Raw genomic sequence first — 13682 nt, forward strand, 5'->3', positions numbered from 1 at the left:
CTTTGTACTATTTTATTCTTCAGATCTAAGACTACAGGTATAAGTGAAAAATTAAGCCTTAATGTACACAGCTACCATGCTGGGGTTGCCTGGTCTCATAAGCCAAAAAAAGTTCTCATACTTAAATCTAGTATAATGTAGTAACCCTGGGCAGCCAAACGATTTTAATTGAAGATGTGAGCAGACAGAAGGTATTTTACACAAACCCTCTTGAGCTCTTGGATCAAATGCCAGCATATTGAGGGCCCGGAGAAGGGTCTTCCCATGACTCTGGACCTTTGGCATCTGCCATCAAGATAACTCCTCTTGATCTGGTTTCTGTTCACCAGCTGTGCACAATTTGGCAGGATATCCTATCAAATAGCCTGACCAACTCCACATGGCCTGTGATTAGTGCGCCTGTGCAGAGGAGCATTTACTAAGGTGGCAGTTGGGATTGCTAGTTTCTAACCCTCGAGAATCGGTGTGTTCTGTCCCAAAGAGCCATGTATTCAGAGGGCTTTGTCACATGATGTGTGAAATCCCAGACAATGAGGAGCCATCAGTACACACACTGTGGTTTCCTTCTCTATTAGCACTGAGTTCTCCTGCTCCACTTCAGCCACTGAGTCACCTGTTTTAAGACTCTGGGTGGGGAGGGCTCCAAACAATGTTCCTTGATAAGAATTGGGACCAAATCGTAAGTAAGCCCATCCTGAGACAACCTTTTTCCTGCAGCTCTGAAAAGAAAAAGAACGCTGACACCAAAATAACCAAGATGAAAAGGAGGGAAGAAATACAGCTGAAAGTGAAGAAATGACACAGACCTCCCACATACACACTTTAAAAACTTTATTTATATAAAAAACTCATTTGTTTTTAAAAGCATTAATGAGAGAGAAAGAAAGAGAGAGAAGATACAGAGCAGAAGACATGCCCCTTAGTAGTGTTCGGTGGGAAGGTAGGATTTTTGGTTTGCTGAAATTGAATGTTTAGTGTTTTTATAAATGAAAGCGGAAAAAACAAAACAAACAAACAAACAAAAAACAGTTAAAGGTCCCCAAAAGCCCATGGCTATTCTATTACCCACGCCCCACCGAGAGAAAGAGCACCAGGAAGAGCAGAGGACAAGAGAAACCAAGAATAGAGCCAGGTCTGTGTGGGGGAGGCTCCCTGTGCAGTGTCCTCTGAGGGCCATGGGAGGAGAGGCTCTGTTTGCCAGAAAGGGTGGACTGGGCAGGAAGACATGGGAGGGATGGGGGTAAGATCTGGGAGGGAAGCAAAAGGTTTAAAAAAAAAAGAGTTGTAATGCATAGGGGAAGGGGTTGGTGGGCTGTGCACTTTTCTCCTACCCCATAGCCTCAATATATTAAGGAACAGGACAAGAGGGATAAAGAATTCCAGTTGCATTGAATAGATTTAATAGATTAAGGAATTGAAGGTAAATCAGGAAAAAAAAGTTTACAAAAAAAAAATACCCCACATAGTAGCAGATTCCAAATTGTAGTAGTCCCTACAACTGGAAAGGGTGTAACAAAGGCTAAAGAACTGGGACAACTAAGGAGCAGGAGTCACGGCACTCCTACTGCTCGCCTCGCTTTGAGACTTACCACGATGGGATATTCAATCCCAACTGTACACTGTTAAGCAGAAGCCTGCTGTGGCTAAATCAGAGGCTACAATAACGCCCAAGGGGACTTGAGTTTCCTTAGGTCACCACTCCTTTCCTTCAGCTACCGAGGGTCAACAGTGGGTAAGAAAATAACAAAATCTAACTTGCGAAATCATGAGAAATGAGACTGCAGAGGCAAAGAAAGGCACGTGGAAGAGAGGAAGGAGATGCACCCCAGGCCAAAGGCACGAAGAAGAGGCAAAGCCAGGGCAACTCCTACCGTAGAAGGGCAGAGGGGCAGGAATTATGTACAAGTCTGGTAGTTGGCCAACAAATCCAGGGAGGGGGAGAGGGGAGAAGGAGGGACAAGACCATAAAGAAGAGAGATGGGGAGGGGAAGGTGGGGAAAGCCAGCTTGAAGCTTCCTGCCAGCTTCAGACTAACCGCTTCATGTACATTCCTTCTACTTCCTCCCAGAAGTTCATCTTCTCCGCAACAATCGCTCCATTTCTTCTCAACCAAAGTGGTCCATGGCATTCTCTTTTCACACAGCCTTGCAAACAGCCAGGTCATTAGCAGATTCATCACAGGGTAAGAGAGGAGGGTTGAGGACAGCCTTGGTCAGGGCAGCACCCCAAGGTTGGCCTGAAGCTGACAGAGGAGATGGAGTCTGTAGGTCCTTTGTGGTCCCTGCCTTGGACAGGAGGAATAGGAGTTCCTAATCCCAGTTGAGGAGTACCTCACTTACTTGAGGGCCCTTGCCAGGTGGAATGTGCCAATGTTTCCAGCTTGACTTCAAAAACAGCCACTGGATAAGGGAAGAACTCACACTTCCCATTACCCAACACAAAATTAAAAGTTCCCTCTCCACCGAAAAGATAGTCTTGATTAGAAGTCATCAGTTTGTCAGAGTGCTGACTACTGCATATACAGCGTGCAATTTTCAGTTCTTCCCATGGCTTCCAGTGAAGAGTTCCACTCTCCCCTCCCTCCACACAGGCCAAGAGTCCGGGGAGGGCTGGCAAAAAGAGCTAATCTGCAGCAGTTTCTCAAGATACGCAAATAGCTGAGTCAGGTTTCTTGGGGAAACGAGGTAGGGGATGGAAGGACAGGACAATTAAACTTCAGTGGAAGATGTTGGGAACTGGTGGAATGAAGGCAGCCACTCTGGGCTGTAGGGGTAGGAGGCAGCCTGGCAGTTGGCACAATAGTCCAGCGAAGAAAGGAAAAAATCATCAGTCCATTTCACCACCAACAAATAAAAGTAATATATTCTAAGCCCAGATGCAGCAGCAGAGCGGTGCTAAATCTTCTGCTGTAGGGAAAGAGAGAGAGGGCTGTCAGTAAGGCTGAGCACAGAAGGCCTGGAGGAAAACAAGGCAGCCGAGCAAATCAGGAGGCAGGAGAGCAGCACACAGCAGAGAACCACATCACCCGCTGCATCCCAGCCTTTGAAGAGGTCAGGATCACAGAAGCAGACATCCTTGGGCCCCACGTGGCTCAGACAGTGTCTCAGGCCTGATCAGGTCAGCATGATTGGAAAGAGTAGGCACACAGAGGCCTCCTTCTTGAGGACCATTTTAGGGGTGACTGGAGGACATACCATGGGGGAGTAAGACACTTGGTCCCCCTCATCATCCAAAACCAACACATCCAACTCTTCCTCCAAAGATTCCTGCCCCTCGTCCTGCTGTGAACACATGCAATTTGTTAGTAAGAGAGCCGAGATAAGAACTCTAACTGTGTGCCAGCTAGGAAACCCCCAAGTGTGTAGACAAACACTGCTAAAGTAGAAGGGTGAGACCCTCGAGGTTAAGTGAGAACAGGGTAATGTATAGCAGAACAGATTAATGTTAGTCTTGTCAGTAACGCTTGCAAAGACGTCCTCCAACACAATCAATGAACAACACCCCAAGAAACTTCAAGATGTATCAAACTTCTACTTTTTTCCTGAAAACACCTACCAAATAAAGATATTACCTTTCTCTTTTCTTTCCCAATTTCAAGTACCACACAGTTTCAAAATACTATCAGCCTCATAGACACAGCTGTGTATAGCAAGGATTTACCATCAGGGGTGCTCCCTTCAATGGCTCCATATCACCCAGATCCCCAGATCGATCCAGTGTTCTGTTGTGGTCTCCTCTTTCATTCAGTGTGGAATAGTTGTTATCTAGAGGGAAAAAGTAAAGAGACAATATATTCCGTGTAGCATACAATGTATATGAATTAGGCACCTCAGTAGAGAAGTAAGCTGTTTCCCATGCTCCACAGCATTAAAGACTGATGCTTTAATATTTAAACATGACTTGAATATAATGGGGAAGATAATGTATGTGGTGGGCACACCCAGTACTAGGGATGCGTTCAATGGTAGAGTGGTTGGCCTAGATTCAATTCCTACCACTGCAAAAGCAAGAAAAGGATAACAGTGCAGGACAACACTGTGCCATGGTGGGTGACGTCAGGGATCAGGCTGCTTATGACAGCCCTGAAAGGAGAAGACAGAAATGAGTTGCAACTGGAAGGAACCGACAAAGCAAACACAGCGGGAGTTCAGCCTAGGGGAATGAAAAGAAGTTAGAAGAGCAAAGGGGAAGGACATTCCAGCAGAAGGCTTAATACACCCAAGGCTTTTAAATAATGCAGTGTTAGGTGCTCTGATGCAAAACTACAATTGCAGGGCTGGGGAGGTGAAGGGTGAATCCACAGGTGCTCAAGGCCATCCTCAGCCACACAGTGAGTTCAACTCCAGTCTGAGAGATGGGCAGAACCTAAGAACAAGAGAGTAGGACAACACAGGAGGCCCAAGAGTTCAAGGTCATCCTCAGTTATATTGTAAGTCCAGAGCAAACTGGGGCTATGAGACCCTGCCCCCCCCCCCAAAAAAGGAGGCAGCAAGTGATCAGCTGAACTGAAAGTAGAAGAAAGCACAGAGAGCGGTCAGGGCAGATTATATGGATACATCCAGACTTTCTGAGAACATATGTTGAAAGAGGGGCATCAAGAGTGCAAGGTCAGGGCTGGAGCGATGGCTCAGCAGCTAATTGCTCTTGCTCTTGCAAGGCTCTGGATGCAGCTCCTGTCACCCACACGGTGGCTCACAACCACCCCTAACTCCAGTCCTAGGGTCTGACCTCTGAGGGCATGAAGCACCGCACATGGTAAACAGACACACCAGCAAAATACTTACACTAAAATAAATAAAATACACTAGGCGTGGTAGCACAGGCCTTTAATCCCAGCACGGGAGGCAGAAGCAGAGATCCCTGTGAGTTCAAAGTCAGCCTGATGTACAAAGTAAATTTCAGGACAGCCAGGAACACACAGAGTGATCTTGTTTCAAAAAATAAAAAGATTTTTAAAAAAAAATTTTTTTAAAGAAAATTTAAGAAAGGTCATTTCATCCACAGAAACAAGTAAAAATGTAGAAAAGACCAGCTTGTTCAAATTTTATTATATTTTCAGGTAGCCTCTCAAATGAAGATTATTAATCACAGTCCTTCAGGGATGGCAAATGGCAAGGGTGTTTAGAGGGATAAAAACAGGCAGGGGAGAGCTATCTGTAATCCCAGCACTTGGGAGGTAGAGTCAGGAGGACCAGGAGCTCAAGATCAGCCTCAAGTACACTGAGTTCAAGACCAGCCAATGTGAAGTGAAACCCTGTCTCAAAAAAGAAAGGAACACAGAAAAGGAGAAAACACCTACTCACCCCAATTAAACACTATTCTGCAACATTAGACAGGAATTCATCACCTACCTAATGACTTTGTGTTTGACCCCATATTGCTCATTGGAATTTCTTCCCGGTCAGGTTTCTTATCTACATGGAATTAGAAAGTTATCCAAATGAAAATTCAATACACCAAAATCTATATAAACAGACATTTCTCTCTGGCATGCCATCCTTCCCTAGCTTTATTCAAATAAAGCTTTATTCAGCACATACACTGTGGCAAGTACTAACCATAACTACAGTTGTTACAGGAAAGACCTCACAGAACTTTGAACTCTTTCCTATAGAAACCTAAACACAGGAAACATTTCAGAGGCCAGAGACGGCTCAGAGGATAAAGGTACTTGCTACCAAGACTGATGGCCTGAGTTTGGTTCCTGAAAAACCTTGTGGAAGCAACTGACTCGTACAAGCTGTTCCGACCTCCACCCACACAAAATGCTCTTCAGCAACCTGAGCTGTTATATCTAAAAGCCCTTTTAGTCTTAAAACTTATGACAGTCAAGACTGGAAATGTGACTCAAAAGTAGATAAGGCATTAGCCTTAGATTCAGTCCCAATCACTGACACACACATACAAACATACACACAGGAAATAAATTAGGGTGCAAAGGATTTTTATCAGTGTGGAATAAGTACATATTACTATATTCAGAAATGTAAACATCTATTCCACTTAGAAATAAATTTATTACACAATCATAAACTTCTTCAATTTAGAAAGCATTGTGTGTGGACAGGCAAGGTGGCTCAGCAGACCAAGCACTCGCTGTGTACGCCTGACAGTCTGAGTCTGACACCCAGAAACCATGCAAACCTGCAAGAACCAGCTCCACAGAGCTTTCCTCTGAGCTCCATATAAAAGCCACACTGTATGTGCCCACAACACATATCATGTATATAATAATAATACTACTACATTTAAAAGACAAAAAAAAAACCAAAAATAAAGTGGGGAGAGCACTGTTTAACATTTTTGTACGCCTCTTTTAACTTTTAATGTCACATTCCCACGATTTTGGCACCTAGAAGGCAGAGGCAGGAGATCAATGCAAGTTCCAGACCAGTCTGGTTCTACAAGAGTTCCAGGTAACTGTGGGGGCTCATGGCAAGACTCTGCCTTAAGAAAAACAGAAAAAATAGATGGGTTACCCTGTCTTGCCCTTTACTCAGAAGATTTTGAATGTCATGGCACTGTCTCCCTGCAAGATAATGGTTTACAGAACTATGCAAAAGTTATAAAATTAACTCACTTAAATATGCATGCATATTTTAAAAACATTTATATCATATTATTACTTTATAATCATAAAAGCCATTGTTATTTCTATTCTTAACACCTTATTTTTTAATTTTTCTATTATTACGTCTTGTGTGTGTGTCTATCCATACTATGACATGGATTTGAAGGTCAGAGGACAACTTTCAGTAGTCAGCTCTCTCTCGGGAAGGAAGTTAGGTTGTCAGGCGTGGAAGAAAGTGAGTTTACCTGTTTAGCTACCTTGATGGCCCTAGTAAAACCCTTTTAAGTACTGGGAAGTCATCAAGCTCAATAACATGGGTATAATTCTCTTTGTTTTTGTTTGCTTGTTTGTTTATGCAGACAGGGTCTTATTCCACACCTCTGGTTGGCCTAGAGCCCCCTATGTAGCCCATGTAGCTTCAAACAAAGGGCATCATCATACTGTTTACTCAGGTAGCAAATACTGAAATACTGTCCAGTTTTTGATTGTTTTTTTTTTTTTTTTTGAGACAAGGTTTCTCTGTGTAACGCTGGTTGTCCTGGAACTCACTCACACCAGGTTGGCCCCAAACTCAGAAGAGGTCCACCTGTCTCTACCTCTCAAGGGCTGGGATTAAGAGTGTGTGCCAACACCGCCCAGCTGGCCCTTCTTTTTAACCAAAGTGATAAGATTTCCACATTTATTTCTGAGGAAATGCTTGCCAAATAATCATGTCTTAGCTGCGCCATAGGGTAAAGTAGTACTCTTTAATAAAAAAGCAGCCAGTCTAATAAGTAGACCTACAGTCTGCCTCTAGACATCACAAGTGCTGCACATGTTCTCATTCGCACTACACATCAAAACGATGTGCACTTGGGGACACTAGTGTCTACAGTTCCATCAAGGATGCTCTTGAGTGAAGAGAGCTTTTTATAGAGTATATGGTAATGAAAGTAATTTGTTCAGTAATTTGCTGCTATGCTTCTTCATGCTGAGCAACCAGCAGCAAGTACCACTGTTTGTATGCCATCTGTGGTGTTTGCAAGACATCACAGCGGCTGGAAAGATGGCTCAGTGGTCAAGAGCTCTGACTGCTTTTCCAGAGGTCGAGAGTTAAATTCCCAGCAACCAACCACATGGTGGCTCACAACCATCTGTAATGAGATCTGCCACCCTCTTCTGGTGTGTGGGCATACATACTTTCAGTGAAAGAGGTGTGTGTGTGTGTATACAATACAAAATATATAATTCATGTATGGTAAAGTGGTTTACAAGCTCTAAGTCAGTTAGGGACATAGAACACTTGCCTAGAAGGCCTGAGTTCAATCCCTAGTACCAGACAAACATGAAACACAAGCACACACACAGTGCTATAACCTAAAGTAGTAATAGCGGTGTACTAGAAGTAATAGACTTTCTAGTTGTCAGGAATGTTTAGTTTTTCAACTGGAAAAACACTAATAATTGCCCTAGCACTTTAGTCAACAGGACACAGAATTTTAAAAGAGAAAGAAATTAAACAGAAAAACTATGCCTCGCTCTCTGAGTCCAAAGGGAAATAAAGGAGCCACAGTCAAGCTCACCTTTTGGTTGTTTTCTTTTGAGACAAAGTTTCACTAGTCAAGTCTGGCCTTGACATACTGATCCTCCCTCCTCCACCTCAGTGTCCTGGACTGGGATTACAGGTGCGTACCACCACACCCTTCCCTGCCTGTTTTAGTTTCTAAGTGCAAACCTCTTCTCTTTCACATTAGAATCCTGAGGCAAAGCACTCTTCAGGGTCTAGCTCATGTAGAAATAAATACACATCCCACTTCTTGGTCAACAAGACATTAAGCAATGGCGGGAGCACTGAAAAGGGAAGGGTGCACTCTCAGTTACTGTACCTGATTTCTGGTTCCGGTCAATGAGAGGGAGAGTGCTATCATCGTATGAATGGCTGCTCTGGCTTCTCGATGCATTGTTTAGATTCACCTGGAGGCAGACATAAAACCCAATGTCATAGAAACCTGAATATACCCACTTCTTTCTGCCCCTCCTCCTAACCATGCACCTCCTGTTTCAGAAGCTCTTAAAGACCAATGATTTCCTTCTCCATGATCGCCTGCCCAAGCCCTTACTCACATTCTTCCTCTGATGGGCTTAAATCTCTAGGTTCCTACTGACAACTATAACTCTTCAGAACAAGAATCTGAGGGTAGGCAGTGGCACTTATCTATAATGCTGGTACTTGGGGGACAGAGGCAGAAGAATCAGAGAATAGTAAGTACACAGAAGGGTCAGAGTGTATGGGGAGGGGTCACAATGGCTGTGTATCACCTCCACCTGCATCTACTGCGTGTTCAACATCAAGAGAGCAGAACTACACCAGCAAAAGTGAACTGGGCACCACTGGATGAAGGTAGTGTACCAATAAAGTCTTCACTATCAGAAAGACTTGGGTTCAGAAGAAACCAAAGACAGAGGCACAGCTGAGGACCAACGGGGAAGAAAAGTCAAAGCTCTGGTCAAGAGTATTGGACCTGGAAGTCTGATTTCTTCCACCCTTCCTTTTCCAATGGCTTCCGAAGCTCCTTGTAGCCCCAGATCGTCTGCAAGACAAGAGCTGCTGCCCGAATTTCTTTTTCTGAGCGATTCCTATGGAGGAAAGTAAAACCATACACAGCTTGGCTCCAAGAACAGGGAATCTTGAACCTGTACCCTCTAACACAGTGGTTCTCTTCCTAATACACAGCCCTTTAATACAGTTCTATATGTCGTGATGATGCCCCCAATCATAAAATTATTTTCGTTGCACTTCATAACTGTAATTTTGCTACTATTATGTATCACATTGTAAATATCTGTGTTTTCTGATAGTCTTAGATGACCCCTGTGAAGGCTCATTTGACAACCTCAAAGGGGTCGTGACCCATAGGTTGAGAACCACTACTCTAACAGCACAAGAATATAAAAATGTAAAAATGGGTGAAATCAAATTTTCGCCAAATTGTATATTCTGTCTGAAACACTGACAAAGTTTTGGATAATGGATGTAAGAGTCCATTATCATTGTAGAGACCAACATTAAGAACGAAAACAGACCAAACCCTCTCCACATGTCACAGGGTAATGTAAGGGAATCTGCATCAGTAGAGGGCAGCTCCTTTCAGAAAACTCTTCTCTTGTACTCAGATTCTCCCAGCACTGATCAAGTATAAACTCACCCTGATTTGTTGATCAACACCAGCTTCTCAATGCCCTGGGTCTCTCGAAGCTTTTTGGCAGCTTCCAAGTTCTCAGCAATAACTTCATTGATGGTGTTCAAAATAGAAACCACAGTGTCTTCAGAGAAATTCCAGGAGGAGTTCTGCTGACCTCCTGGCAGATTCTTTACCAAGTTAGGAATGGCATGTTTGCCTATAGCAGAAGACAAAAGTAGCCCAGGAGGGAGAAAAGGCAGTCAGGCCAGGAGGGGCATACAAGAGTTAGGAGGAGCCTTACAATACCCTTTAGAGAAATCAGGTCAAGTGCAATTTCTAGCCATACAAATCAACTTCATTATTATGTAAGATTCTATCAAAAGGACAAAGAATACAAGATAGCCATGAACTCACTGCCCTTCCTCCTTCCTCAAAAGTACACTAAGACAATGTGATGCTGGCTATTAAAATATACTGTCTGGTCTCTTCACATATACTAACGAAAATAGTATGTCCAGTATTATTATACGATAATTCAATGGGACAGAGTTTTTATGAATTTAAAAATATCGATAACTTGGGTTCTGCCACTACCTAACTGTATTAATCTTGGGCAAATGAAAAAAATAGAAAAATTCTTAACAATACCTAGAGAGAAAGAAAAAAGCAGACAGTCAACAAATAACCATGGCTACAATGTTTTTGAAGAAACATCCCCACCTTGTGCTCTTTTAAGAACCACTAAACCGTAAACTTTCACTAACACTCAGATACATAAAGGAAGATTTACAGAATCCTTTTCAGTTGGGCTGAGCGCTTTCCAGCACTCAAGAAGCAGAGGCAGATGGATCTCTGTGAGTTCAAGGTCAGCCTGGTCTACAAAGCTAGTCCCAGGACAGGCTCCAAAGCTACAGAGAGAGAAAGAAAGAAAGAAAAGAATCCTTCTCTTGGGTGACATCAACAAACAACTAAACATTTTGCTGTGCTAGCACTGATTCAAACCCTTACCAATTAACTCTTTGTTCCGAGCATCCACAGCCAGGTTTCTCAGCGCCCCGGATGCAGCTTTCACTACTCGCTCATGTTCGCTGGTCAGGAGGTCAGCTATGGCAGAGAGAGCCTTCTCCTGACGCAGAGCAGAGCGGATGTATCGACCATACTAGGAGCAAGCGGTGAAAAGATTACAAATGGCAGCAAACAACTGACCTAGTTTCCTATCTCCAAATCCGTTCTCTCAGAGGTACTCACTGTCCAGCGTCCAGCACACAAATTCTGGATGGCTCCAGCAGAGGCTTCTAGGATGGCAGGCGTCTTGCTCTCCTTAAGGAGTGAAATGTATATCCGCACCACTTCCGGCTGAAATAAGAGTTCATAGCCTGTACAAGAAAGGGCAGGACAGAACATGCTGACCAATGCTGACAACCAGCTTCTCCATCATGGTGCTCCTTCCACTTCCCATCAACTCCAGAGCAAACTCAGAGGCTTCATCCCACATCTCTTTCTTCTCAATAAATAGAAGAAATAGAGGATGTCACATTACATCCTCCTCCTTCCTCCTTGACTTGTATTCATGGCTAACTTAAGCCTTGTTTTCACCTTGAGCAATCAGGCTTAATGATTCAACCTGTCAAACAAATTACTTCTGATTTAACTCAGTAATTCTCCCCACCATGAAAACACCTAAATGAAAGGGACAACCTGAGATTTAAAATCACTTAATCAACATCTTTTGTATTTAAGGAAAGCTAGCAAGTTTATTTCATCAATACAGTGGGTCCAAAAATCTAAGCTGTGATAGAGATTTCTTCTAATAGTAAGATTCAAGATCAAAAAACTGCACTTGCCACTTAACTAGCTAAGTCTCTGTCTTTTCTTTTTTGAAGCATTCTCTCACCCTCTATCCCACCCTGGTTTTCAAGTCACAACAATCCTCCTGCCTTAGCTGCCCAAGTACTAAGTTTGCAGGCATGTACCATTACATCCAGCCTAGCTTCTGACTTGAGATTAAATACTGTGAATTTTCCCAATACCTTCAATAGCACTTCAAATCCAACAAGAGAGAGAATTGTTAATATAGTGCATAAAACATGTCACCACGCGCAAAAGCCTTATCTCAGATCTCTGTGGACTGAGGAGAAGGATAACTTACCTCGAGCAGGACTAGTTCTTTTAGGGAAATCCACGGTATCATTTGCTGGATCCTCTGTGGGCTTTTTCCCTATAAAAATGGGGGAAGGGTAGAGAGAATTTGGTAAGGAACTTTTAAAGAAAGTAAAGATTTCATCTCAAATAGTTTTTCATTCTTCAGTCAGAATCTTCATATCAGGGATGCAGCATCAAAAGAGTCAAAGGGAACCCCACACACACCTGCCCCAACAGGGGTGATGCAGAAACTAGGACCAAAACCAGGCAGTAGACTGGTACAAAAAGGATAGCCACTCTTGCTGCATTAACTGAGTTCTGCTAACAGAGACTGCTGTCTAGACCAGCATGTCGAGACCACAGCCCAGAAGAGCTACACTTGTTCCAGTGCTTTTCCTGCGTGCATCACAGGGAAGGTTACACAAGGAAATATTAGGGAAGGAAAAAACCCAAACATGCAGATTAGAAGGAGACAAGCGCCTTAAAAGACTGCACTCACCTCTGGAGAACCACTCATCTTCCAGCGCATCACCAAGGTGGAAAGCGAGGAGAGAAGGGAAGGAAGAAAACGCAGGAGAAAGATGTCAACAGGATCGTGGGCGAGAACACAAGAAAGCAAAGGAGGAGGAATAGGGAGGAAGGCCCCAGATTAGTTGAGTTCTTGTCCTTCACTGCCCCATATACCAATTCACTAAAAACCATCACTCACCACCACCACCACCACCACCACCAAAGCACACAGCACAAGGGAGCAGGAGCAGAGCAAAGGGACATGCCTCCACTAGGTAGACGTCCGGGCGATTTGTAAGAGCCTTAGAGCTAAGTGTTCCTCCTTGTCCCACACTAAAAACAGAAACTACGACTCACCTTTACCCTTCTTGGCCCCAAAGCAACTGGCAGCATGTGGCCCAGTATTGTTAGCCACACTGGGGAGTGCCTCTTGGTAGCGTTCTGCCTGTGGGATTTCACGGTGAACTTGATATGATAAGTTCCGAAGCAGGCAAACGCAGTTCTCCACAAGCTGAGAGAAACCAAACGAAAGGTTCAGTTGAAAGAGACAACACCTGTAATGACTTCCAAGAAATTCTGGCTCCATAATTTGAATATTAAAATAGCAACCCTAAAAGGTGTCCCAGGCTCCTCAAAACCCCTGCTATCTTCAGAAGGTCCAACTACAGACACAATGGCTTCTGCAGCGATTTAGTGACGCGGCATCTAGTGATGTTCTCCCTACTTAAGGGGGAGGGGCTAAAGAGACTATCTTTGTATCCGTCCGGTTGCTGGACAACAAGTCAGGCATGGTCCTGAATGTACCTGTAAACCCAGTGCCATAGGAACAGAGACAGGATCGCTGGAGAGTATTTGCTGCCAGCCTAGCCAGAGAAAATTACCTCAAAGTGAGATCTTTCCTCAAAAGAATAAGGCAGAGAATGCCTCAGTGAAAAGGACACCAATGTTCTCCTGGCCTCTCTTGTGTACTTGCAAACACACAATCTTCTCTTCTTCTAAACTAAATGCGCATGTTAAGGAGAAGGGGTTGGCCTGAGTATTTTATACTATCTGACAGCCTGAAGTGGTAGATCTAAACCACAGTTGCCATGTGAACAAAATTCACTCAGTCAATAACTTACCTTGCTGTCTGAATCCTTCTGCCCAATTTCTGCCTGAACAATGAAAATGAGGGCATCAACTAAGCCATCGCATTCCCGAAGCTTCCGGCGAGCTTCACTCCTCTCTGAGCTTACATTTCTAAGAGAAAACACAAAGTTCTGAAGATGACTCACGTCCCTGAAGTCATCCCTTTGATA

The 13682-nt window shown here is 43.8% G+C and overlaps 1 protein-coding gene across 14 annotated transcripts in view; it reads right to left on the bottom strand.

Moving 5' to 3' along the window:
- Positions 1-814: 814 nt before the first annotated feature.
- Positions 815-13682, bottom strand: part of Ctnnd1 (catenin delta 1) — a 50135-nt gene continuing 37267 nt past the window's right edge. For 3 of the 14 annotated variants that reach the window (XM_048426290.3, XM_048426289.3, XM_048426300.3), the window contains 13 exons: positions 13506-13623; positions 12742-12895; positions 12374-12391; positions 11882-11950; positions 10981-11108; positions 10741-10891; positions 9757-9949; positions 9073-9187; positions 8437-8524; positions 5352-5414; positions 3661-3764; positions 3195-3281; positions 815-2906 (listed from right to left, as the gene is read on the bottom strand). In XM_048426290.3, the coding sequence (XP_048282247.1) occupies positions 2895-2906; positions 3195-3281; positions 3661-3764; positions 5352-5414; positions 8437-8524; positions 9073-9187; positions 9757-9949; positions 10741-10891; positions 10981-11108; positions 11882-11950; positions 12374-12391; positions 12742-12895; positions 13506-13623 (1300 nt within the window). In that variant the 3' untranslated portion in view covers positions 815-2894. The remainder of the gene's footprint in view (positions 2907-3194; positions 3282-3660; positions 3765-5351; positions 5415-8436; positions 8525-9072; positions 9188-9756; positions 9950-10740; positions 10892-10980; positions 11109-11881; positions 11951-12373; positions 12392-12741; positions 12896-13505; positions 13624-13682) is intronic. The other 11 variants (XM_085680891.2, XM_085680890.2, XM_085680889.2 and 8 more) reach the window with 11 other exon arrangements.

The sequence above is a fragment of the Myodes glareolus genome, chromosome 21 (assembly GCF_982192425.1).
Source record: "Myodes glareolus chromosome 21, mMyoGla1.1, whole genome shotgun sequence".
Lineage (NCBI taxonomy): Eukaryota > Metazoa > Chordata > Mammalia > Rodentia > Cricetidae > Myodes > Myodes glareolus.